The following is a 27,318-nucleotide window of genomic DNA, read 5'->3' as shown; positions in this document are numbered from 1 at the left end:
TCAGCTGTTTAGAGATTTTCATGATCTGGTTTGGCCAGGGTCATGCTCACCTTACTGTACATCACTGTGCCCTCTCCATTGGTGGAATTTTTTATTCTTAGATGTGGGTGTCGCTGGCAAGGCAAACATTAATTATTCATTCCTAATTTCCCTCGAGAAGTTGGTAGCGACTCACCTTCCTGAACCAATCAACTGGGCTGCATTGTCCTGGTTGGTGTTATGTTTCTTGAATGCTGTTGAAGCTGCATTCATTTAGACAAGTGGAGAGCATTCCATAATGCTCTTAATATAAAGAGAAAATGCTGGAAATACTCAGCATCTCTGGCAGCATCTGTGAAGTGAGAGAGAGTTAACGTTTCAGGTTGATAACCCTTCATCAACTTGAAATGTTAATTCTGTTTCTCTCTCCACAGATGCTGCCAAACCTGCTGACTATTTCCAGCAAATTCTCCTTTTATTTCAGATTTCCAGCATCCACAGTATTTTGCTTTTGCTCCTGACTTGTGCCTCGTAGATGGTGGAAAGGCTTTAGGGAATCAGGAGGTAAGTTACTCGTCACAGAATACCCAGCCTCTGACCTGCTCTTGTAGCCACAGTATTTATGGAGCTGGTCCAGTTAAGTTTCTGATCAATGGTGACCCTCAGGATGTTGGAAGTGGGGGCTTCAGTGTTAGTAATGCCATTGAATGTCAGGAGGGGTGGGGGTGATTATACTTTCTCTTGTTGGTGAAGATTCTTTAAGACTATATCAGGCTGTTGCTTGTCTAGTTGTTGGACCCTGTCACAACTTCGGCACCAGTTAGTGAGAATGATTTTGCAGGGTTGACTGGGCTGAGATTCTTCTAGTCTTATGATATAATGCCTGGGTTGTTGCTGATGGAGCTATCTGACTTTCTCAGTATTATTGAACTTTGTAGAGATTCTTTAAAACTGGGTTGGTTTATTTTTTTTTTGGTGTCAGTCACAAATTATATTCACTAAATTCAATTTCATAACTTGCCAAGGAAGGATTTGAACTCTAACCTCTGGGCCACCTCCAGGCGCGTATCCATTGTCTCTCGAGATAAGGAGGCCCAAAAAAAGAATAACTACTGTGCTCACACTTGATGCTTCATATAAACTGGCCTGATCATTGTTAAAACTACAATGACATTTTTTTGAACCTCTTTCAAACCAAACAGTGATGAGCAAGGCTTGTATGAACATGAGCAGGTTTGACCATGTGGTTTCAGAATAAGAAAATTCATATAAACACAAGTCCATCAATAAAGGTAAAGGGTAAAACTGTCACTATTCATATCGGAAAATTGAATAATTTTATAATTAGCAATTAATAGATTCAGTTTATTACTGAGGAAGTTTTAGTTAAGTGCTGTATTATGCAGGAAGCAGTGCCCCAATAAAAATAGCCATTCAATAATCTGTCAGTCTTTGGCTCACGTAAGTGCTTTCACAAGACTTCCCATATACCACTGTGCTGCATTGACCTGCTTAGAACAATTATTAAAAATAGCTTCAATTTATATTTAAGCATTCATCAATTTTCACGATAAAACAATAACTGCCCAAGAACATGCAGTGCTAGAGATGACTTCTAACACCTGAATACATCATTATATATAAGCTCTCAATTTCAATTTAAACATGAGAATACTAGCATGGCCATAGCTTTAGTAACTTGACACTGGTTGGCTATTATATACAGCATATGCACGTTTCACTGGGCATACTATTTCTAACAGTGATTTTTTAAAAATAAAGATCACAAAAGCGTTCATTATGAGAAACAATACATGCAAGAACTGTTTTACAAAGGAAGGAAGACGATCATTATTAGAGCTGAAGAACACGAAGTGAATTAGCTGAGATAAACAGCTGAATGAAAGATTGCACTGGCTGAAGAAAATAGGTTGTGACAGAAGAAAGGAAAGAATGAAATGTTAAGGTGATTGAGAGTCTTGTAGGGAGTGGAAGACGCTCAACTCTCACCTCCATTGGGGTTGATAAGGTTACTGTCGGTGAGCTCAGACTGCGAGGCCGCCTTATCTGAGGCTCGCTTAAAAGACTGTTGCTGGCTGTTGGACCTGGTGCACCATCGTCTGCATGCTGGTAGTATGAAGAAGAATAAGTTAGTAGTTGGCTCATGAAGACCTGCTTTGAGGTTTAGGTTACAGCAGTATCACAAATGCTATTGAACTGTTCACAAGTAAAAGCTTTAAAATGTCATACAGTTCACATTAATTTAATTTCTGATTTATAACACACACGGTATTTAACAGAACGTATTCCCTTTGAATAATTTTCTGTGGTTAAAAAGAAGCAAATTTCAGTAGTTTCACAGCAATTAGATTCCATATATGTTGCCAGTGTTAAATTTGTTGCATTTTTCACCTTTGAAAAAAATTATTGCATGTGAGGATTGTTGGCAAGGCTGGCATTCATTGCCCATCTCTAGATGCCTTCATTACTGCTGCAGTCTATGTGATGAAGGTGCTTCCAAAATGCTATTCGTCAGGGAGTTCCAGGATTTTCATCCAGGCAAATGACACTCAACAGACTTCAGATTAAATTTTTGGAGAGCAATTTTGACTCCTAAAATGATCCTCACTGTTAATTTAATCAAAATGGAGGGAGCGAAGAAAATTATATTTGTAGTGAAGCAGTTACGCATTTAGAATCATAGAATGTCTGCAGCACAGAAGGAGGCCATTTGGCCTGTCATGTCCGTGCCGGCTCTTGGCAAGAGCAACTCACCTAGTCCGACTCCCCTGCCTTTTCTCTGTAGCCCTGCAAATTTTTTCTCTTCAGATAATTGTCCAATTCTCTTTTGAAGGTCTCGATTGAATCTGCCTCAACCACACTCTCAGGCGGAGCATTCCAGATCCTAACCACTTGCTGCATACAAATGTTTTTCCTCATGTCACCTCTAGTTCTTTTGCCTATCACTTTAAACTCGCATCCTCTGGTTCTGGATCCTTTGGCCAATGGGAGCAGTTTCTCCCGATCTACTCTGCCCAGATCCCTCAAGATTTTGAACACCTCTATCAATTCTTCTCTTAATCTTCTCTTCCTCAAGGAGAACAGGCCCAGTTTCTCCAAACTAGCCATGTAACTTAAATTCTTCATCCCTGGAACCATTTTTGTGAATGTTTTGTGCAGCCTCTCTAATGCCTTAGCATCCTTCCCAAAGTGTGGTTCATCATAACTTCCTTGTTCTTGTACTCTACATCCCTATATAAAAATCCCAGGATCCCGTATACTTTATTAACCATTTTCTCAACCTGCCCTACAACCTTCAGTGATTTTTATGCTGATTTCCATCAAAAACAATGTTGGTGACCTGGAAAACAGAACTATTCTGGCAAATGTCAAGATTTATTTTTGCACGTCATTCTGTACTGTAAAATATGAGAATTGTGTTTCATGGAACTTTTCATAGGAGTGTGTGTTACTACTTTATTCCAATTTGCTGAACCCAACAAATGGAAAATTATTCAAGAGGTCCATTCAGTAGTATAATGACCACCTAAAGGTTCCATTCCAACCGGCTTTTCAGATTTATTAGTGTTTTTACTTGTGTCTCTCACAATTAGAATTGTTGACAAGAAGTCAACTCTAGATCTATTACCCCTCAATGAGCATCATTTACCTACTATGCAACATACACAATACAACAAATGGTTTAAACCAACAAAAACAAGCAGAAATATTCAAAATATACAACATTAGCTGCTTGGAAGGTTCTATATTTTGTATGCTTCGCTTAATTTAGAACAGTCAAAGGATCTTATTCAAGCAATACAGTTTTCAGTTTTCCACCTGAAATGTAGTTATACTAATGGTACAAAGAAGTGGCTTTGTACACAGGGTTCTTGAGTGTCAATATGCTCATAGATATCATATGGATGACTATGCATACAGGACAACACATACTGTTTTTGGCATGACTTACAATACTGTACATTAGAAAAATAACTTTCACACAGAAAGCCTGACCGAACCAGCAAAGAAGCTCTGGAAAAAAAAAGCTTGTTATCTCAATGTTGTCTTGTTCTGCAGAGTGGTAGGACATTCTTCGTACCTGCACGATTGGCCGAGTCCAAGTAGTACTTCTGTTGTTATGGTTTACATAATACGAACGTCCCTTTGTATCTTTCCGCTCTTCCCATCCTGGTGGCAAGCCAGGTGTTGTGAGCATGTAGGCTGCAGGTGATTGCTTGTGCAAGATGATTAAATTTTGTTAGCTTCCCAGTCAATATATAAGTTTAAAGTGCATGCTTAACTTTTATAGCTGAATAAACAGTGAATTGATAGCATTTTACATTACCCAAAACCTAAGGACATATGCATGCCTTCACGAAGCCCAAGAAAAACTAATTTTTGATATAGATGACAGTCTGAAAGATCAGTCACCAGCCCATCAAGCCCTTTAGCTTCTTTTTTATGAAGACTATAAATTTGAACTCTTCACTACAACTGTTTAAACTAAACCCCCTTTCTGTTCCTGGGTTGTCCTAACTTATTCTTGTGATACTATGCAAGAGGGTTCAACTTCCTCAATGTACCAATTTTGATGAAAGGTCACACTTGATACTTCAACATCTTTCTCTTTCTAATAACTTTCAAACAGGAAATTAATAAGTATTTGAAAATTTTTAAAAATGAAAGTGTATTGACAGAGTGCAGAGGATGGGACGAAGTGGAGAGCACTTTCAGAGAGCTCACACAGACTTGATGGCACAAAAGGATTCATTCTGTATGCCAAAATTCTAAGTTATCGACTTGTTGTGCACAGCTTTTAGATTTTATTATTTCAGATTTCAAGCGTTGGAGGTTTTTCTTAATCATACAGTCTAAAATAAGTTTTTAAATTGATCTCAAGGTGCATCTGATTAGCCTGATGAATGGGCACAAACCTGAAACGTTAACTCTGTTTCTCTCTCCACAGATGCTGCCAGACCTGCTGAGTATTATATCCAGCATTTTGTTTTTATTTCAAATTTCCAGTATTTTGCTTTTATTTTAGCCCAGAACAATATTGACAATTATTGCATTTCTATACTGACGGTTAAAGGTTCTCATGCATTTCTAATAGATTTCTGGATGTACCTTAGCTAATTTGAAACCCAGCACAGCAAAATGCACTAGCTACCCAATCTGTGGATTTTAAGTGGGGAATTTGCTTCTGTACAATTGTGTTCCCCATCTGAGATTTGCTCACGTCATGCTCCAAATTCACAATGTTGAACAAATTTCCAAAAATTTCTGATAAATTTTTCACAGTTGCCAATACTAAGAGGAAATACTGATAAATTACATTTCACAGATAATTAATTGTTGTCTGAGGTGGAGTCACTATTGTTACATAGGGAAACACAGCAGCCCATTAGAACAGTAAAGTCCCACAAACAGCAAATGAGATCGATGACCAGTTAATCTATGTTGATGGTGTGGGTTGAAGAAAATAAAAGTTGGTCACACCAGAACTTCCAGTTCTTCCTAAATATTGTGATGGGATCTTTCACATCCATCTCAACAGACAGGTGGAGTCTCAGTATAATCATACAGCACAGAAAGAGACCATTCAGCCAATTGTGTTTGTGCCGGCTCTTTGAAAGAGTTATCCAATTTGTCCCATTGCCCCCACTTTTCTCATTTTCGAATATATATCCAATTTCCTTTTGAAAGTTATGACTGAATCTGTTTCCACCACCATTTCAGGTAATGCATTCCAGATCATTAACAACTCGCTGCATAAAAACATTTTTCCTCATTACCCCCCTGGATATTTTGCTAATTATCTTAAATCTGTATCCTCTGGTTACTGACCCTCCAGTTAATAGAAACAGTTTCTACCCATCTACACCATCAAAATCTCATATAATTTTGAACACCTCTATCAAATCTTCCCTTAATCTGGTCTTGAAAAGTAATTACTACTACTGTCTCAATCACCCCTGATTCTGTGTTTTAAAATATTTGAATTAATGTCGAAACATTGATGAAGGATCAAGATCTCACTGTCCTCGAGCTGCCAACGTTGAAAAGAGTAAGTGAAAATTTGTGATAAATCAAAATAGTGGCTGGGTGATATTAAACCTGGTCTTTTACAAAGCATATAGATTCTATGATGAAATGAAGACTTAACATGGTAAGGAGTTCCGCAGCCTTGATCTCCTAAGAAAGAAGAAGTTAGAATGGTACACAGTGCAGTAAGTTAGTTGTGATTTCAACATAGTGAGAAAACAGATCCTCAACAGAATGCACAGAGCAGAAGAACGAGAGAGAAAAGTTCAGAGGAACAGCAGCTGGAGTACTGATTTAAAAAGGTTAGGAAGGAGACAGACAGACAGGTTGGACGTCATTTGTGAGAAAGGGATCAATCAGAGAAGAAGTTTTTTCTATTATCCTGTTCAGGAGTCTAAGAAAAATGTTAGAAATACTTCCCAGAACTGCTGGGCTGGTACAGCTGAAGGATAGAAAGTTAACAATGAATTTCCTCTACAATTAGACTTGAAATTAAACTTCAGTGACACCATAAAGCACTGCTACCCACATCCTATTTTCCCTATTCATGATGTGACTGGAAATTAAAACTTCATGCCATCACTGCTGGAGATGCTGCATATAAAACTTACCAAACTACCTTTGAATAGCAATTTTGAAGTAGAAAACCTAGCTGCAAAGGGGACTGAGATACATCACCATATTTAGTAGCACAGATGAATACAGTTCTCCATTAACAAAACTCAACACATCTCACTAATTACAAATTTATCTTAGACAATGAACCAAAAAAACAAAAAGTTCACAAATATTTGAGCAGCTAAAATTAGGTGTCTTGATGGCAACATTCCAACAGCATCATTTTTTTTAAATGGCCTCAAAAATGTTATCATATGCATGAAGGGCATATTCTCTCAAAAAAAGGGTGGTTTAACAGCGTCTTGGTTATGTTTAATTATATAATCATAGAATGGTTACAGCACAGAAGGAGGCCATTGGGCCAGTCGTGTTTGTGTCTGTTCACTGCAAGAGCACATCAGCTAGTCCCACTCCCCTGCCCTTTCCCTAAAATCCTTGTCTCTTCAGGTGCTCATCCAATTCCCTTTTGAAAGTCTTGATTCTATCTGCCTCCACCACACTCTCAGGTAGTGCTTTCCAGATCCTAATCACTCACTGCGTAAAAAGCTTTTCCTCATGTCACTGTTTGTTCTTTGGTCATTTACCTTAATTGGTGTCCTCTGGTTCTCGATCCTTCCAACAATGGGAACAGTTTCTCTTTCTCTCCTCTTTCTTGATACCTTATGATTTTGAACACATCTATCAAATCTCCTCTCAACCTTCTCTTCTCTAAGGAGAGCAACCTTAGCTTCTCTAGTCCATTCACATAACTGAAGTCCCACATCCCTGGAACCCTTCTCATAAATCTTTTCTGCACCCTCTTTAAAGTTTTCACATCCTTCCTAAAATGCAGTACCCAGAATTGGACACAATACTCTAATTGAGGCCAAACTAGAGTTTTACAAATGTTCATCATAACTTCCTTGTTTTTGCACTCTATGCCTCTATTTATAAAGCCCAGGATCCCATAACCCCAGGTCCATCTGCTCCTGCACCCCCTTTAGAATTGTATCATTTATTTTATATTGCGTTTTCTTGTTCTTAGATTAAAATGCATCACTACTCACCTCTCGACCAGAATGTGTCACTTCACGCTTCTATTTCTGTGACACTGATTGAGGGATAAACATTGGCGACCACACCAGAGATAACTGCCCTGCTCATCTTCAAAATAATCTTTTACAACCACCTGAAACTCAGATCCTATATGCCTGTTAAGGTCTCATCTGAAAGACAGCACCTCTGACAGTGCATCGCTCCCTCAGTACTGCACTGAAGTGTCAGCTTTGATTTTTTGTGCTTAAGTCCCAGATTGGAAGTTGAACCCACAACCTACTGACTCAGAGGAGAGAGTACCATCAACTGAGCCACAGCTGACACCTAATGAATAAGTAAATACACTTACTAGAAAGACACTGAAAGGTTCAAAAGTAGAATTTTCTGTAAATGCAGTGAAAGTACAAGTAGATAACACCATAAATAAAGGCCAATAAAATGTTGAGATTCATAGATAAGGGGATAGAGTATAAGAGTAAAGTAGTAATGATAAATTTATGCAAAACACTGATTGGACCACAGTTTAGAATACTATATGCAATTTAAGGGGTCCCATTATAGTAAGGACAGAAAAGCTATTAGGAGCACCAATGCTGATTCATTAGGATGATGCGATGAATGGCAAACTTTTGTTACGAAGAAAGACTTAAGATATAGACACTATTTTCAATTGAGCAGAGAAATGATTTAAGAGGTTTATAAATTATGAAAACCTTTGATGGTGACCAGGAAAAGACTATATGCTCTGACTAAGGAGTCAGTGACTGTGGGTTATCAATTTAAAATTATTCGGAAGAAAGTGAGGAGGAGAATTTAGAAAAATTCTTCATACAGTGGGTTGTGGGAGGATGGAATGTTTTTCAACAGGAGTTGATTGAGGCAGACACCATTGCTTCTGTTAAGGGAGAAGTGGATAAATGTTTGATGCAGAAAGATGATGCTATGCTATGGGGTTAGAGATGGGCAGTGGGATTTTTAAAAAGATGCTCGAGCAAAGAGCCCACACAGACCTGATGGGCCAACAAGGCTCCTCCTGTGCTGAAAACTTCTGTGGTTTATGATTATTCTGGATGAATAAATTAAGATCAGCTGAATCTCCTTCCTCATCTATAATTATTGTGATTTCAACAATCATGATTTTAAAAAGTCAGTAGCATAGAGACATGCTGCCACCAAAGGCTAGGGTTAAAGGATTAAAAGTGAGTACTGATCTCCTGGAACATATTTCCATCCTTATACTTTTGCTTCAAATTAAAATGGCAACTTACAAACGGATCCCACTGCATGGACAGACACTACAGCAAATGTTAAAAAATTGCTTGTAAATATCAAACTTTGAAGAACCACTGAGAGTTTCTGACTGTCCATAATTGGATTCTAGATCAAAGTTATCGGTGAAATGAAGGACATTGCATCTTCCTTTTAGACCATGATGTTTACATTGTTCAGCAATGCTTGTAAAGGTAAATGGGAATAATAAAAGGAACATAAGCAGATATACAATCTAAGCAGCCAGGCTGTTAAAGGCAATAACGTTTCATCAGTCACATTTCTACTTGAGATAGACAACTAGAAATTTTCATGTGCAAAGCCTAGGAACTACTTTGCACAAATTATTTATAGATACCAAAGGCCAGCATTTCCAAAACTTATTTTTAGATTCTTATCCCATTTATACCCCTTCTTTCTACCAGCCCCACCTAGTTCAAGCCGATCAGAGGTCTGACAGGTTCAACGTCTCCTGTTCATCTACAAACTGGTAGGTTCAAACAAACTATGTGGGGATCACACCATAATTACCTCCTCTCACAAGCGAGTCTGTATTGGTAGCTCTCATACTTGCTAGTTTCCATCAGCCCACCCTGTCCGCACCCCAAAAACGTAATAGACATAATCTCAGAGCCTCAAGATTGTTAGAACAATTTCTTAAACTTAACTATACAATATTATGATCAAATTCTTTTGCTTTTCAATGCCTATTTTGGCCATTTTTTTTTTCCAACAGCAAGCCCTAATGGCAGTATAGATTTGATATCAACTGTATTTGTTTGGAGAGACTAATGAATTCTATAGTCTCAAGGTACTGATTCATTCTAGGTGTTAGCAACTGTAATTAGTGCACTTTGACTTCAGTGTTTCAACTCGGTAACCTTTAAAACCAATGATGCTGATGGCAGGTGTAAAAAATAGAAAGGCAAAATAAGACAAACGAAAAGAATGATCATAATTCTTTGCAAGTAATTGATTTTTAGATAGTGTAACGTTTTAACTAAATTATCATTTAACAAATAAATGGAGTTTTTAAAAAAATGCTATTTTTCAATAATGAGTGTATTACCGTGAGTTCATTTGGTTGCTCACTGCCAGTAACAGTTGAAGAACGAGGTCGCCGTGATTGGGTGGTCTGCTGATAAATCATAATTTTTTTTATACTTTACCAAATAAAACACTGAAGCACAATAAATATGATGAATTCAGGGCTAGGAATTAAGAGCTGATTTTGGGACAGTGAAAATTTAATTATATTAAAAATAGAAATTATTTCCAAAAACAGTACTGTAGAAGGAAGAAATTTGAACACAATATCTGTACTAAAGTTTTCAGCTCAGTGTCCTAATAGCTACTTTATAATTAAATTGATGGAAAATAAATTTTCCATACCTTCCTTTAAAAAGCATACTCACTGATACTTTGAGCCAACTGAATGTCACACCACATAAAAACTTAAGTAATTGGAATTTGAATGATGGCACCTGGTCCAAAATAAGTGACATAAAACCCAAAGCCAAAATTTAGTAGATGCAGATGGTAAGAAAGATTTTTCCCTTTTTAGATGCAGATGAGAAAAAAAATTAACCTTGACAAAGCTTTGCATACAGCATTAACCATAATCTACAGAATACTGCATGTTGAAGTTTCTGAAATAGAAAAAGTGCTCCAAGTTGACAGATACGAGAGAAAAAAATAGTCAGAAAACATGTCAAGATAAAAATACCGAAGTAGTAAGTTCTGTTAGAAAGGTTCCTATCTCTCTGATAAGTCAATTCAATTCCTTTTGCCTCACAAAATAGAAACCAGTTTTTAAGCTGTATATACGTTCAAGAGGACAGAAGATTATCTAATGTTTTCTTCATGCTGAAGTAACTACAGATTTTTAAGGTTGCAATAGTATTTCTGCAAAACATCCAAAAATCATTAAAGGTTGGATACAAGATTTTTGTTTCCATTGACCAGAAGTCAGACAGCCATGTATTTTGTTTACATTCCTTTCTGTACCATATTTTATGGTCTAATCAATAAGTGACAGGAAGCAGGTCTTTTAAAAAGTATGTTCAACTGCTAATGGGTTTACTGCAGCTGTCACACTTGATAACTTTTCATTCTGTTGAAAAATGGCATTGGCTTTAATGGCTGTAGAACACATTAGGAAGTACAACAGCTGCAACCCAGCAGATGACACTGGTCAACTCCTGGACTTTCAAGAATGTACTTGAAAGATTCAGGTCTCTCCAAAGAGGTAAGTTTGTTCAAGTCTACTGAAGCACCATGGAGAGAAGAACAACGGAATAGTGACAGCAGTACACATCTTCGTCAGTGGACCAAGAAGTGACATTGACTATGTCCATGGGTTGGGGGAAATCCTACCTTCCTAACTATGGGTACTGAAGCAGTGAGACTGAAGAGGTGAGAGCAAAGTGAAGAAGCAGGGACACTAAAAAAACAAAAATCAAAGAGAACATGTTGTCAACAGTCAAGCAATGACTTCCCAAATTAAATGCACTCAATTTCAGTGGCACTCTATTCATTTGCAAACTGAGTTGCTGCCTGGAATTCATTATTATAGCAGATAGGACTGCTTCATCTACAATAAAAGGGATAAGAGAGAATAAAAAAGGGATAATCCTACGACAAATGCTTTTTGTATTGCATTGTAAACAATGCTGGCAGGAGTTGTAGAAAGGTTACATGGCTTTCACATTTCTAACTGCTCAGCTGTAAATAGTGAAATAGACTATGTGACACTTTGGATGTGCAAAGAACAAAGAATAGTACAGCACAGGAATAGGCCATTCAGCCCTTCAAGACTGCACCAATCTTAATGCCTGCCTAAACTAAAACCTTCTGCACTTCTGGGGTCTGTAGCCCTCTATTCCCATCCTATTCATGTATTGGTCAAGATGCCTCTTAAACGTCGCTATCGTACCTGCTTCCACCACCTCCCCCGGCAGCAAGTTCCAGGCACTCACCACCCTCTGTGTAAGGAACTTGCCTCGCACATCCCCTCTAAACTTTGCCCCTCGTACCGTAAACCTATGTAAAGGGAAGGGGCAGAAGAAATGATAATCTGCTCTCGCACACTTTAAAAATCAGATATTTTAGGCACTGTTATTACACTGGTCACAAATCCAAACAATAAGTAGGTAACGGAGAAATGAGAACAAACTTGCATTTATATAGCACCCTTCATGATCTCAGAAGATCCCAAAGTGCTTTATAGCCAATGAAGTACCTTTGAAGAAATGCCACTGTTTTAATGCAGGAAACACTGCAGACAACTTGCACACAGCAAGGTTCCACAAACAGCAATAAGATAATGACCAGATAATCTGTTACAATAATGTTTGTTGGCTGAGGGATAAGTATCATGGGAACTTCAACATCCACGTGAGAGGGCAAACAGGGTCTCAGTTTAATGTTTCACCTGAAATATTCTCAACCTATATATTATTGAATATTTCACATCAAAACAAAAAAAAAAGTATTTACAAATTCACACAGTCACTAGAAGAAAATACAGTTAACTAATAGCCTGTAAATATTTTATGGAAATGAGTAAGAAGTGAATAAGTAAAGAAAAGTGCCACCAAGTTGGGGACACTTGGGAACTCCAAAACTGAAGGTGAGGCGAGCAAAGTGGTGCATCATGTGGAATTTTGTTTGTGAGTGTGTGCAGAGAGTTGGTGTCCCCATTGGGAGCTGCTGGAGCCCCAGCTGAGAAGGATGGAGCTGAGTGGTGGGACTGTGCGATATATCATGGGGGCCTGATTGCACAAGAAGGGTTGTCAGGTGAGCGGCCGACTGGCACAAAGCCAGAAGTTAGGGGGAAAAGAGACGAGGGAACTGGAGGCCTGAATTATCAGGATGAATGAGTTCAAGAGGAGAAGCTGGCTTTGCAAAATGACTATTTCCTTGCCTCCCATCCAAGTTCCCTCTTACTCTTTTCTTTGATCTTGCTTTCTTCTTGTAATGAAAGATAGGTAAAGACTTAAAAAAAAACCTTGTATATATGAAAAGGGGCCATGCTTGAGCAACATACTGGTTTGGTTTGGCAGGCATATCTGTGCCTCATCTGTCAGAAAGTCACCAACTACCAACAGTACTGACAGATATTTTGTAATATATAGAACACCTTTTTTGTGTATTTAGCTATTTCCGAATGCTTCAGCATTAAGGTTAAAACTAGTAATGATTCAGTATGCATCTGAGAAATCTGAGAGTCCGGACTTAAAAGATGATCTATTTTGTCAAATAAAAAAGGACTGACTTCACTTGCTTGGATTTACACTTTGGCAAGATTTTTAGTGACGTTTTTGCACAACGCAAATGACATCAACTGCTGCATGGCAAGAACTTTTGAGTAATTTTCTGCTTTTCAATAACAAAGTACAAAAGTCCATCAACCAGTTCAGACACATTGTAAATGTTTGGGTTACAGTGGATTCCTCACTGACTGCGGTACAAACTGTCTTAGAAGCCAGCACAACAGCCCCAACAGTTTTATGAACTGGACGGTTCCATCAGGAAGTGCATCTGCCCAGAACTCTGCAAAAGGCTTGACTGGATATTTAATGTTCATTAACAATTCTTGTGAGGCTCAAGGATAATTCTTCCATTGAGGGGAAAAAAAGTCTCTTTATTAAATGTTTTAACATGTAGCCAACCATAAAATTTAATTGAGATTTACATATCTTTCTAGACATCCAAAGATCACCACTACCCCCCCTCACCCCCACACTGAAAAGTTACTTGCTCCCCCGTCCCCACCAGTTTTCCTCCTCGTATCCTTGGACAGGGAACCGAAGGCATGGGAGTGACGGCCACAGGAACCAATATTGCACCAGGACGGATGGCAGGAGCGGTAAGCAACCAATTAATTTATTTTAATAAATTAACATAAGCAAATTTTACTCCTGTCGCCAAGGGGCAGGGGGCCGCCACGAGGGCTCGCCGCCACTGGTGATATCAGGCTGGGCCTTCCCGGCGTCGAGACCTGTGACGGGCCTCTGCCGGAGACCTCCCTTCCCTGCCCTCCCCCCCCCCCCCCACCCACCGCCATGACCCCCAATGTTGGGGGGCTGCAAAATTCAGCCCATGAGGTTGAGGGGGATTGACAAGGTAGATGCTGAGAGATTGTTTCTCCTCATGGAGCAATCTAGCATAGGGGGCACAGTTTCAAAATATGGGGTCTTCCATTTAAGTCAGAGATGAGGAGGAATTTCTTCTTTCAGACGGTCCTTAATCTTTAGCATTCTCTTCCCCAATGAGAAGTGAAGGTTGGGTCATTGAATATGTACAAGGCTGAGTTAGACAGATTTTGAGACATATCTTTGATCTACAAGGGAGTCAAGGGTTATGGGGCAGGTAAAAACAGAAAGTGTTGGAAATACTCAGTAGGTCTGTCAGTTCTGGTGAAAGGTCACTGACCTGAAACATTAACTCTGCTTCTCTTTCCACAGATGCTGCCAGACCAGAGTATTTCCAGCACTTTCTGTTTTTATTTCAGATTTCCAGCATCCACAGTATTTGCTTTTATTTAAGGGCTATGGGGCGACCAGAAGGAAAGTGGAGTTAAGGCCACAATCAGCCATGATCTTAACAAATGGTGGAGCAGGCACAAGAGGCTTAATGGTCTCCCCTGTTCCTATTTCTTATGTTCTTATGCTAGTTCATCTTCACTCCCTGTGTGTCATGAGAGTTTAACTAATTTGATAAAAGTGCTAAAATCTAAAAGTGCAGAAAGAAAAACACTGCCAAGATCACAATTGCCTATCGCTAGTTGAACCTTTACAGTGAAGGTACTTCCATAATTCTGTTAGGTAGGAAGTTCCAGAATTTTGACCCAGAAATGATGATGGAGTGGCAAAACATGTCCAAGTCAGTGTGAGGTGCAACTTGGAGGTGGTTGTGTTCCTATGCATCTGTTACCCTTGCCTTTCTAGGTGACAGATTGTTTTTATGCCATTACGTAACAACGTCTACAACTTCAAAAAATAACACCTCTACTATTTCATGGCTGAGGTACTTCCACACTTCTGGTTTGAAAGCCCTGCAGTTCAAAAGGCCCAAAATTGCAAAATGAGAAGGTCTCCCCTTACAAAGTAGTTCTGCTGAAGCAATCCAAATGTTGAAATTGCTGAAGCCAGGGGTAAAATACAGATATGGTAAAATCCAGGACAAGCTCAAGAGAATAGCAATTACAATCTTCAAAAATCTATTAAAGTTAACCTTTAGGCAACTCCAAAAAAGTTTACGTAGCAAAATAATTTTCTTTTGTTAACACATTACAACATAATTCATGAATCATGTAATTTGCATTTAGTGACATTCTAAGTTATACTTGTAAACTTCTCTGGTCATCACCCATCTGCAAAATGCCAAAAATGTAATCTCCTCATGCAAGATGCCATTGCAATTTCATCAGTTGCCTTGAAAATAGAGAAATTTACCCAAAAAGTGCTCAAGATCTTTTCCTTACACACATTTCAAGGAAACTGTGTTATGGGAATACAGAACCAAGCCTCCTTTAAAACTCAAATGGTTCAAAATATCTTTTGTTTTTACATTGGAGTGACATTATCAACAGAATAGAATTAAAAACACATAGAAGGTAAAACCATTGCACTGAACTATAACTAAAATTAAGGCGATAACTGGCCAACGTCTTTCCCCTTGCCCTGACCTCAAAGAGTACCTCCAGCATAGATTCAAAAGTCTATTTAAAGAACATATTACAATTTTTAAGACTTGCTGAAAATACAGGTATTATTTTATTGACTTAAAAATCACACATTGACTTAGAAATGATTGACGATTGGTCTCCATGGTTGCAGTGCATGAAAGCAACTTTGTTTCAAAGCTAATGGTCACGATATGGGGGTGGGAACAGAGGCGGGAAGGCGTGGAATTTCCTGACGCTGGCGAGCAAGCTGGTTCCCTGCCACAGTCCCGACTCCCGACCATTTTCCTGGAGGCCAGATCAGGTGAGGAATGGCTACCTGCCCACAAGCAGTGGGTAACTTGTTAAGTCAATTAAAAGGCCAATTAAGGCCAGTGATCAGAGGCTGATTGAAATTTTCCATTCAGCCTACGCCCCAGCACACCCAACTCGCCACTTGCCTGTCCCCCCACCACCAAGCATTAGGAGCACGGCAGATGCCTGGAGGTGGCCTCTGGTGGTAGACCAGGCGGCCAGTGCTCCAAGATCGCTTTGACGCCCCTCCTGCAGCGCCATAGCCAAATCATCACAGCTGAAGCCATAAGCCACCCTGTGGAAGGGTTTCTTCTCCACAGTGATGGTCCGGCAGTTGTGGCCACTTTTAACTTCAAATACGTTTGAAGTACTGAGAGGGCGATCAAGATGGAGGCGCCCTCTCTCTCCCTTACCTGCAACAGCAGACTGTGGCTCCTTCAATGCTGGACAGCCTCCTATTTGCCCTCCAGCTTCGAGAGACTGCCCACCATCCTTAGAATCAATGGCGAGCGCATCCTCTGGCCACTAAATGGCCAATCCAGCAAAAATCTACGTTGGGTTACTGACATGGTGGGGTTGGGACCGGGATCCCAACGCCAGGGTCCTGACCTAAAGCAGAAAATCCTGCCCAGTATTTCAGACATGGCAAATGTAGAAAAATCAGCCTCTCAGCTCACAGCTCCACCACAAAATATGACAATAAATTTATAACTTCAGTCAGTCAGTCTCACTTAAAGGATAATTATATTTATTTGTTGGCTCCAACAGGGCTTCTGCTCATTGAACATCTATTGTGCTTACAGAATAGAATATGCTCTGTGATTTGCAGATTTCATGCCCAAATGCAGGAACCATCTTAAGAATGCATTTGCACAAGTACTTTCGCTTCCTCTCCACTTTTAAAAATTCATGTTTTTTCTACTCTTTACATTTTTCTACAGTTTTTAATCTGGCTACAAGATTGTCTTTATTTTTTTTCCCACCCCGGAAGTCCATTTGTCTCCTTGAAATAGATTTGTTGCACTAGTAACTAATAATTCTACTCCTTCTTATCTCATGGTTCTATTTGTTTTCCCAGTCATTTTCCCAGTACTGTCTCTCCCTTTTTTTCATAACTTCACTTGTCTTCAGAGAGCTCACAGTTCAGAGTTTCACAAAATTATATTTAGTCAAATGCAACAATGATTTTTTTTTTGAAGGACTAAATTTTTACGTACAAGAATTTTTACACCACTTCTGAGCACTCAGAGATGCCTAGTGGCAATTCAGCTTCATCTGAACTAGATTACAGAGAAATAATGCCAGTATAAGGGGTTAAATAATGCCAAAGCAAGGTCTTGCAAGAAAGTTTCAAAGTGAAAACGATCAAAATAAATCGGAGGCAAACTAGAAATTACTAAAATTATTTACCGTTGATGTTTGAGCATGTTCTCCAACACCATCTGTCACACTATAGGAACGTATCCTTGCAAGAGATTCACCCTGAGAAGCATAAAAAGTATGTCACTTTTACGAAGACCATGTTTTTTTTGATGAACCACAATATTGCTTTAGTTGTAACTAACTTATACTCTGTCTCTTCACACAATTGACACCATTATTTTTTCCTGCAGCATTGTATTTGATTGCACTAAATTTCAAGTGTTGCAGCCACAAAATCAAAAGGGCAGACAGAATAATTTATGTATGATCCGTACACATCAAGAGAGGAAGAAAAACTGCAATCTTATGTTTTTTTCATTTTACTATTCTTCAGTATGCACTTACTATAGATGATCTAGCAAGAACCTTCTGCTAATAAGTGCAAGTAGAATTGAATAATTCATTAATTTTACCTTAGTCCACAAAACCAGCTCCAGCAATAGAAGCTGACTTTTCAGAGTGGTAGCAAATGACACCATGCAATCCAAGTCATTCTTTTAGAATTATGAAAAGAAGAAAGAAGAGTTTTGTGGCAGCATAACCAATTTCACCTTTTGAAAACATGGTTTCAGGTGTAGGCTATTCTAAAGTGATTCCCAATATATGATTCCGAACATAAAAATCTCAGTTACTTCTTAGTTATCCAGTCAGTATTGCTTGATAGTTTATTTACTATCAGTTGAAAAGATGTACCCTTTCACTTCACTAGTTAGTACAGCTAGACTGACAGCTTAGACTCCCATTTGGAGAACTGCTATTTGGGAAAAGCACTTGAGAGCGGCTAGAACTGCGTCCCAACTCAAGGAAGAGAACTAATTGGGTGGGGAAAAAATAGAATGCAAGAAACTACCATTTTCTCGGAGCTGTTCTGCTGATATTCTATGGAAGACACAACAGGAATCGAGCTTGATCTTCTTGTCCTCCTCTCAAGTTGCTCCCCGCTCATCTGAATGTGTAGTTTCAAACTTCAAAATATGAGTCTAACCGATGTTAAAAGACTTACTAGGTACCCGGACCAGATAGACAAGGAGGGTCCCAGGCTTAACTTCCACTCTGTGCTGATCTGTCCCATTTTTTGATGGCAGTATAATAATCAAGGTACAATTTAACACCATTGAATTGCGTATGCAGAATTTAGCAGGGTTTCTGCACATGATTAATGATCAGTGACTCCTGCAGGATGTGCATGCATGGTGCCATCAGGAATAAACAAAATCCAGCTTGCCTGCTGGCATTCACCATCAAGGTTTATACATGAATCATGTACGTTGAGCTGAAATACTGGATGATGTCCAAAGGTTGCAGAATTGTACTCAGGAAGAAGTCATCAGTCAGCAGAGGAAGGGGAAAAGAGAACGTCGGCAACAGAAACAAAATTGGAGTAGATCACAGCTAAGCCTCTCCTCACCAAATGCCCATATGCACATGTTCGATCAAAACCAATGGACAATAATCAGCAATGGATGGCCTAGGTTATTTATTTATCTCAAGGTCTGACACAGAGGTATTTGCAGCAGCCTGACTGATGCCCCAGCTAAGATCAGTGCTGACTAAGATTGAACCTGGGATCTTTGTGCGCCATCAAGACACTGGCCTTGATATTCAATAAGCTAATTTTAAAATTACCATTTCCCATCACAGTATATAAAAAGTGTGGTGGTTGAGTAAGATCCTTTGCTCTATTTAGATGGCGCACATTACACCCTTGTTCTAACACCCTCTCCCTCCCTGTCATATGATGTTGAGTCACAGAGAAAATCATTTAATAAAATGACGATGTTAATAGAATACACAAATTCCAAAAACAAACAGCAAAGTTGAATAATAAAAGGTTGTAAATCATCATGAAGAAGCAAATGATGTTTTGGCAGCATTTTCAAGACTCTAAGACTCCTGTGGCTCATACAACATTTGTAAACTACTCAAGTTCCACCAGTAATATAATAACATGGCTGTTTTTGACAGAATTACAAATCAACACCACTCACTATACATTTAATTTACATGGAGATGGTTGCAGCCAGGAGTGTTACTTGCAAGTAGCACATTATGGGTATTCATGGGCGCAGAGTCCGATTTTCTGTCTATTAGAATACCTCACAGAATCATTACAGCGCAGGAGGCGGCCATTCAGCCCATCATGTCCACACTAGCACTCTGAAAGAGCAACTCCCTCAGTTCCATTCCCCTGCCTTCTATTCATAACCCTGCACAGTCTTCCATTTCATATAACTGTCTAATTCCCTTTTGAATGCTTCAATTGAACCTGTCTCCACCACGTTCTCCGGCAGTGCATTGCAGACCTTAACCACTCGCTGCCTGAAAATTTTTTTCCACATGTCACTTCTGCTTTTCTTACCAAATAGGTCATTTTATTAAATGATTTTCTTTGTGACTCAACATCATATGACAGGGAGGGAGAGGGTATTAGAGCAAGGGTGTAATGTGCGCCATCTAAATAGAGCAAAGGATCTGACTGAAACACCACACATTTTATATACTTTAGGGAAGGCGGTGGCGTAGTGGTATTATCACTGGACTGGTAACCCAGAGACCCAGGGTACTTCTCTGGGGACATGGGTTCGAATCCCACCACAGCAGAAGGTGGAATTTGAATTTAAATAATAAAAATCTGGAATTAAAAGCTAGTCTAATGATGGCCATGAAACCATTGTCCATTGTTGTAAAAACCCATCTGGTTCACTAATGTCCTTTAGGGAAGGAAATCTGCTGTCCTTACCTGGTCTGGCCTACATGTGACTCGAGACCCACAGCAATGTGGTTAACTCTTGCATGTCCTCTGAAATGGCCTAGCAAGCCACTCAGTTGTACCTAACCGCTACGAAGTTAATAAAAAAGAATGAAACTGGACGGACCACCCAGCATCGACCTAGGCACCGGAAACTACAACGGCAAACCCAGCCCTGTTGACCCTGCAAAGTCCTCCTTACTAACATCTGGGGGCTTGTGCCAAAGTTGGGAGAGCTGTCCCACAGACTAGTCAAGCAACAGCCTGACATAGTCATACTCATGGAATCATACCGTACAGACAATGTCCCAGATACTGTAATCACTATCCCTGGGTATGTCCTGTCCTCAAGCGTGGTGCTCAGAATTGGACGCAATACTCCAGCTGAGGCCGAACTAGTGTCTTACACAAGTTCAACATAGCTTCCTTGCACTTGTACTCTATGCCCCTATTAATAAAGTCCAGGATACTGTATGCTTTATTAACCGCTCTCTCAACCTGTCCTGCCACCTTCAATGACTTATGCACATATACACCTCGGTCCCTCTGCTCCTGCACCCCCTTTAGAATTGTGCCCTTTATTCTATATTGTCTCTCCATGTTCTTCCTACCAAAATGGATCACTTCACATTTATCTGCATTGAACTTCATATGCCACCTGTCTGCTCATCCCACCAACTTGTCTATGTCCTTTTGAAGTTCGACACTATCCTCCTCAAAGTTCACAATGCTTCATACCATCTGCAAACTTTGAAATTGTGCCCTCTACACCAAGGTCTAGGTCATCAATATATTTCAGGAAAAGCAAGGGTCCCAACACTAACCCCTGGGGAACTCCACTACAAACCTTCCTCCAGCTCAAAAAACATCAATTAACCACTACTCTTTGTTTCCTGTCACTCAGCCAATTTCGCATCTATGTCGCTTTGCTACCGTTTATTCCATGAGCTACAAGTTTGCTCACAAGTCTGTTGTGTGGCGCTGTATCAAATGCCGTTTGAAAGTCCATGTACACCACATCAACAGCACTGCCCTCATCAGCCCTCTGTTGCCTCCTCAAAAAACTCCAGCAAGTTAGTTAAACATGATTTTCCTTTAAGAAATCCATGCCGGCTTTCCTTAATTAACTCTCATTTGTCCATGTGACTATTGATTTTGTCACGAATTATTTTTTCTAGAAGTTTCCTACCACCTAAGTTAAACTGACTGGCCTGTAGTTGCTGGGCTTATAGTTACACCCTTTTTTGAACAAGGGTGTAATGCCTGTAATTCTCCAGTCCTTTGGCACCCACCCCGAGTCTAAGGAAGAGTGAAAAATTATGCAGTAGCAACACGTGTGGTGTTTGCCACTAACAGGATGCTGCCGTCCAGCCCAAAAAAAAATATATGTATGTGATAACTCGAGCGGTGGCTGGAGTCACTTGTGCATCCATGAGGCAGAGGACATCGTGGATAGCATGTTTAGGGAGGTGGTCACACTGCAGGCAGAGAGGGAATGGGTGACCGCCAGACCGACTAAGAGAACCAGGCAGGCAGTGCAGGAGTCCCCTGAGTCTATCTTGCTTGCTAATCAGTTTTCCATTTTGGATAATGGTGAGAGCGATGGTTCCTCGGGGGGTGCAGCCAGAGCCAAGTCCGTGGCACCACTGGTGGCTCAGCGACACAGGAGGGAAGAAGAGTGGAGGAGCAGTAGTGATAGGGGATTCGTTAGTCCAGGGAACAGACAGGCGTTTCTGCGGTAGCAAATGTGACTCCAGGATGGTGTGTTGCCTCATTGCTGCCAGGGTCAAGGATGTCACGGAGCGGCTGCAGGACATCCTTCTGGGAGAGGGTGAACAGCCAGAAGTCGTGGTCCACATTGGTACCAATGACATAGGTAGGAAGGGGGAGGAGGTCCTGAAAGCAGATTTTAGGGACTTAGGAAGGAAATTAAAAAGCAGGACCTCCAAAGCAGTAATCTCAGGATTACACCCAGTGCCACGTGCTAGTGAGCATAGGAATGGGAGGATTGATTGATTAAACACGTGGCTGGAGAATTGGTGTAGGAGGGAGGGCATCATATTTCTGAGGCATTGGGACTGGTTCTGGGGCAGGTGGGAGCTGTACAAGATGGACGGGCTACACCTTAACAGGACTGGAACTAACATCCTGGCAGGGAGATTTGCTAGTGCTGTTGGGGAGGGTTTAAACTAGTTTGTCAGGGGGTGGGAACCTGAGGGGTATCTCAAATTGGAAGGAAATAAACAGGAGGTAGAATAGTAGCAAGTGACATTAGAAGGCAGACAAAACAAAGGCGAGCATCAACAAGGCTTAGAATGCAGAATGTCAAGAAGACAAGGTTAACGGCACTCTACCTGAATGCATGCAGTATTCGCAACAAGGTAGATGACTTAAAGGCCCAAATGGAGGTAAATGGGTATGATCTAATTGCCATAACAGAAACGTGGCTACAGAGTGACCAAGACTGGGAACTGAATATTCAAGGACATTCGACATTTAGGAAGGACAGGCAAAAAGGAAACGCAGATGGTGTTGCGCTGACAATAAGGGATGGGATCAGTACATTCGTAAGGGATGATCTCAGATCAGAAGAACAAAATGTGGAATCTGTTTTGGTGGAGCTAAGAAACAGCAAGAGACAGCAAACACTGGTAGTTGCTGTTTACAGGCCACCAAACAGTAGTGGTAGTGTGAGCATGGAGATTAGGAGATTAGAGAAGCATGTAGCATGGGTAATACAGTAATCATGGGTGAATTCAATCTGCATATAGACTGGGTAAACCTAATGAGCACTAATGCTGCGGAGGACGTGTTTCTTGAGTGTGCTTGGGATGGTTTTCTAGAGCAGTATGTTGAGGAACCGACTAGAGAACAGGAATTTTTTAGAGCTAGTATTATGTAATGAGAAAGGGCTAAATAACAATCTTATTGTAACGAACCTTTAGGGATGAGTGGCCATAATATGACAGAATTTAACATTATGTTTGAAAGTGGGGTAGCTCAATCTGAAGCCAGGGTGTTAAATGTGAACAAAGGAAATTATGAAGGTATGAGGGGCAAATTGGCTGAGGTGGATTGGTAAAATACATTAAAAGGTATGACAGTACATAGGCAATGGATAGTCTTTAAAGAAATATTGCATAGTTTACAGCAACTATAACATTCCTTCAAGGCACAAAAACCCCAAAAGTAAAGGCAGTCAACTGTGGATAGCAAAGGAAGTTAAGGATTGCATAAGATTAAAAGAAAAGGCCTATAAAGTTGCCAGAAATAGTAGTAAACCTGAGGATTAGGAGGATATTAGAATACAGCAAAGGAGGACCAAGAAACTGATAAAGAAAGGGAGAATAGAATATGAATGTGAGCTGGCAAAAAATATAAAAATGGACCATAAAAGCTTCTATAGATACATAAAAAGGGAAAGTTTGGCCCATTACAGGAAGAGTCAGGAGAATTTATAATGGGGAATAGAGATACAGGAAATCTCCCGGAATTAGAGATCCAAGGGATTAGGGGAAATGAGGAATTGAAGGAAATTAGTATTGGTGATCATCTTCCAAAAATCTCTAGATTCTGGAGCAATTCCTGCAGCTTGGAAGGTCGCAAATGTCACCCCACTGTTTAAGAAAGTAGGGAGAGAGAAAACAGGGAATTATAGACCTGTTAACCTTACAACAGTCATTGGGAAAATGCAAGAATCTATTCTAAAGGATGTGATAATTGGACACATGGATAATAATGATCTGATTGGGCAGAGTCAACATGAATTTATGAATGGGAAATCATGTTTGACAGACCTGTTGGAGTTTTTTGAGGATGTTACTAACAGAATTGATAAAGGGGAGTTGGTGGATGTGGTATATTTGCACTTTCCAAAGGTCTTTGATAAAGTCCCCCACAGAGGTTGGTTCACAAAATTAAAGCACATGGGATAGGATGTAATATACTGGTATGGATTAAGGATTGGTTAACAGGCAGAAAACAGAGAGTAGGACTAAATGGGTCATTCTCACCTTGGCAGGCTGTGACTAGTGGGGTACCGCAGGGATCAGTGCTGGGCCCATATATCAATGATTTGGATGTGGGGACCAAATACAGTATCTCCAAGTTCGTGGATGACACAAAACTAGGTAGGAATGTGTGTTGTGAGGAATACACAAAGCGGCCTCAAGGGGATTTGGAAAGAGTTAGTGAGTGCAAGAAAGTGACAAGATGGAATGCAATATGGAAAACGTGAGGTTATCCACTTTGGTAGGAGGAACAGATAGCAGATTATTTCTTAAATGACAAGCGATTAGAAAGTGTAGATGAACAAAGGGACCTGGTGTCCTTGTCAATAAGGCACTGAACTCTAACATGCAGGTGCAGCAAGCAATTAAGAAGGCTAATGGTATGGTAGCCTTTATCGCAAGTGGATTTGAGTACAGGAGTAGTGAAGTCTTGCTTCAATTGTATAGAACTTTGGTTAGACCGCACCTCGAGTACTGTGTGCAGTTTTAGACCCCTTACCTTAATGCCATAGAGGGTGTGCAGTAAAGGTTCACCAGACTTGTTCCCGAGATGACGGGACTGTCCTATGAAGAAAGATTGAGGAAACTGGGCCTGTATTCTCTAGAGTTGTGAAGAATGAGAGGTGATCTCATTGAAACCTACAAAATACTTAAAAGGGAGATGCAGCTAAGATGGTTTCCCTGGTTGGGGAGTCTAGAACCAGGGGACACAATTTCAAAATAACAGGGAAGCCACTTAGGACAGAGATGCAGAAATATTTATTTACTCAGAGGGCTGTGAATCTTTGGAATTCTCTACCCAAGAGGGCTGTGGAAGCTCAGTCATTGAGTATGTTTAAAGTAGAGATTGACAGATTTCTAAATACAAAAGATATAAGGGGATATGAGGATAGATAGTGTAGGAAAAAGGCATTGAAGTGGATGATCAGCCATGATCGTAGTGAATGGCAGAGCAGGCTCGATGGACTGAATGGCCTACTCCTGCTCCTATGTTCCTTTGAATTTCAATGCCAGTGTGATGCTTGGTATATAGGCTGTACATCCTAAAGACTGGCAGATCGTATCAAACATGTCCCTTCTGCTGCTCGTAACGGGCAAGGTACAGGCCGCACTGAACGTGCTTGCAAAACTCAAAACACAGGGTCCATCATTAGATGTGATTCCATGATTGGACAACATTTGCTAAATAATCCTCAGTGTGCTAAGAATTACGCTGACAACCAATTTAAGATTGTCAGTAGAACTTGCAGTGTGGCGCATTTGCGAGTACTGGAAGCTACATATATTAATACACAGGGCCCTGTTCTGTGCAGACAGAAAGAATATGTATAAACATTGCACCTGTTTCAGCTAAACAAAATAAGTGACAGCCATTCGCTCGTTCATTCCTCAGGGCAAGGCCTTGACCAGAGTCAAGCTGCCTGGTTCACATTTCCAACAGAGCTTGGCAGTTAACTGCCAGTCACCAATAAGTGGTGCATTCTCCATGGTCACGCCTCTACCAATCAGAGTTCACTTGCCAACCTATCAGCACTCTCTTCTGATACAGTATAAAATTGTTGTTTTCCCTTACATTGGTATTCTTGCAGATTGTCCTGATGAGTGCAAGATGAAAAACTTCGACATAATGTCTCTATTTTCAGTAATAGTCAAGTTCTGTACTACCAAACGACTATACATCACTGTTATTGAAGCAATCATACTCACAGGAGGAGGACTAATTTGTTCCCCATTAGACTCTGCAGCAACTTGTAATCTTCTACTGAGTTCATCAGAGAGATCTGGTGGACTGCTCTCAGATGCACTTGGTGGAGTGGTAGGAGGTGGCAAAGGTTGGAAAAGTTGATCACCATCAAGAATCAATTCTTCAGAGATGGGCTCCCATATCTGCACATCAAAACAATCAACACCATCTTCTTACAACAAATAGTCCACATTTTCCAAGTGACTTTCTTCCAGAACTAAATAGGTGTCTGAGCATATAAATTTTCAAGAAAAATTGCATTGCATTTATACAGAGTACATACCTTGATAATACATTGATAGTATTTCTCGTCAAACAATAGCATTCTGTACGTCATTTTTTTCAGCTACATGCTCTAAGTCATTACAGTGACAGACTGCTACTCAGGTTTAAAACACAAACACTCAAACCAATGCAGAGCTTATGCAAGTTTGACCTCCAATCAATTCAGTTGCTGATTTGATCAATGCTGAGCTAGCAAAAGTTGCGCAGAGGTATGGTGACCTCAAGAAATTGGGAGGGGTGGGGAGGAGAGAAATCGGGTAACTTATTATAGCTTGATTAGTAGTATATAATAGCTTATAGTGGGAATCTAAAGAGGCACTCAGGGACATTGGGATGTTGTGTTTTTTGTTACAATCAAGATATTTTCCTTGTACTTTGCCAATTGTTATTCCCATAAACTGTCCATCACTTCCCAGACAGTGGTATTAATACATAATGCCTGCTAATGCGGGAAGAGTTGAATAAAAAGTTACTGGATATAATTTCCATCACAATTTCCTGGACTCAGAGAGTTGATGACTAAGCATCATCCTGCCATGATTCAGGCTATTCTAAGATGCATGCTAATTGCAATGACATTGCGAATAATTCCCTTTCCCCAGGCACTGTTCCCTTCCTTTCAAAATTACCACCCATCTCCAAGAGAAAATGCTGAAAATACTCAGCAGGTCAGGAAGCATCTGTGGAGAGAAAAACAGAGTTAACATTTCAGGTAACCTTTCATTATCTGAAAGCTCACAGACCTGAAAGATTAACTCTGTTTTTCTCTTCACAGATGCTGCCTAACCTGAGTATTTCCAGAATTTTCAATTTTTGTTTTAGATTTTCCGTATCCGCAGTATTTAACTTTTGTACTACCCTATCTCCAACTTTACATTCCCCTCCCAAATCCTCAAACTCTCTTTGCCCACCTATTCCTTGATACCCTGACCTAACAAAAGTCTATTAACCTCTTACACAACTCCAGGACTTGAGCACATAATTCAGGCTGATGCTTCAGTGTACCACTGAGGGAGTGCTGCACTGCTTGGGATGCCCTCCTTCAGTTGAGACAGTAAGCTGAGACCCAGTCTTTCCTCGCAGATGGAGGTAAAAGATCTCAAGGCATGATTCTAAGAACAGGGAGAATGCCCTGATCCTGGCCAATATTTATCTCTCAACTCACATCACTATTACA

General features: G+C 40.1%; 1 protein-coding gene across 5 annotated transcripts in view; it reads right to left on the bottom strand.

The window, feature by feature from the left end:
* nedd4l (NEDD4 like E3 ubiquitin protein ligase) overlaps positions 1-27,318 on the bottom strand; it is a 640,458-nt gene that overhangs the window by 104,793 nt on the left and 508,347 nt on the right. For 4 of the 5 annotated variants that reach the window (XM_068031021.1, XM_068031043.1, XM_068031034.1 and 1 more), the window contains exons 11-15: positions 25,820-25,999; positions 17,342-17,413; positions 10,019-10,087; positions 4,082-4,216; positions 1,990-2,106 (exon numbers count right to left, since the gene is read on the bottom strand). In XM_068031021.1, coding sequence (XP_067887122.1) covers positions 1,990-2,106; positions 4,082-4,216; positions 10,019-10,087; positions 17,342-17,413; positions 25,820-25,999 — 573 coding nt within the window. The remainder of the gene's footprint in view (positions 1-1,989; positions 2,107-4,081; positions 4,217-10,018; positions 10,088-17,341; positions 17,414-25,819; positions 26,000-27,318) is intronic. The other variant, XM_068031026.1, reaches the window with a different exon arrangement.

The sequence above is a fragment of the Heterodontus francisci genome, chromosome 1 (genome assembly GCF_036365525.1).
Source record: "Heterodontus francisci isolate sHetFra1 chromosome 1, sHetFra1.hap1, whole genome shotgun sequence".
Classification (NCBI taxonomy): Eukaryota; Metazoa; Chordata; class Chondrichthyes; order Heterodontiformes; family Heterodontidae; genus Heterodontus; species Heterodontus francisci.
Note: the sequence above shows the minus strand (reverse complement) of the source record. Positions and strands in the feature narration are given on the sequence as shown.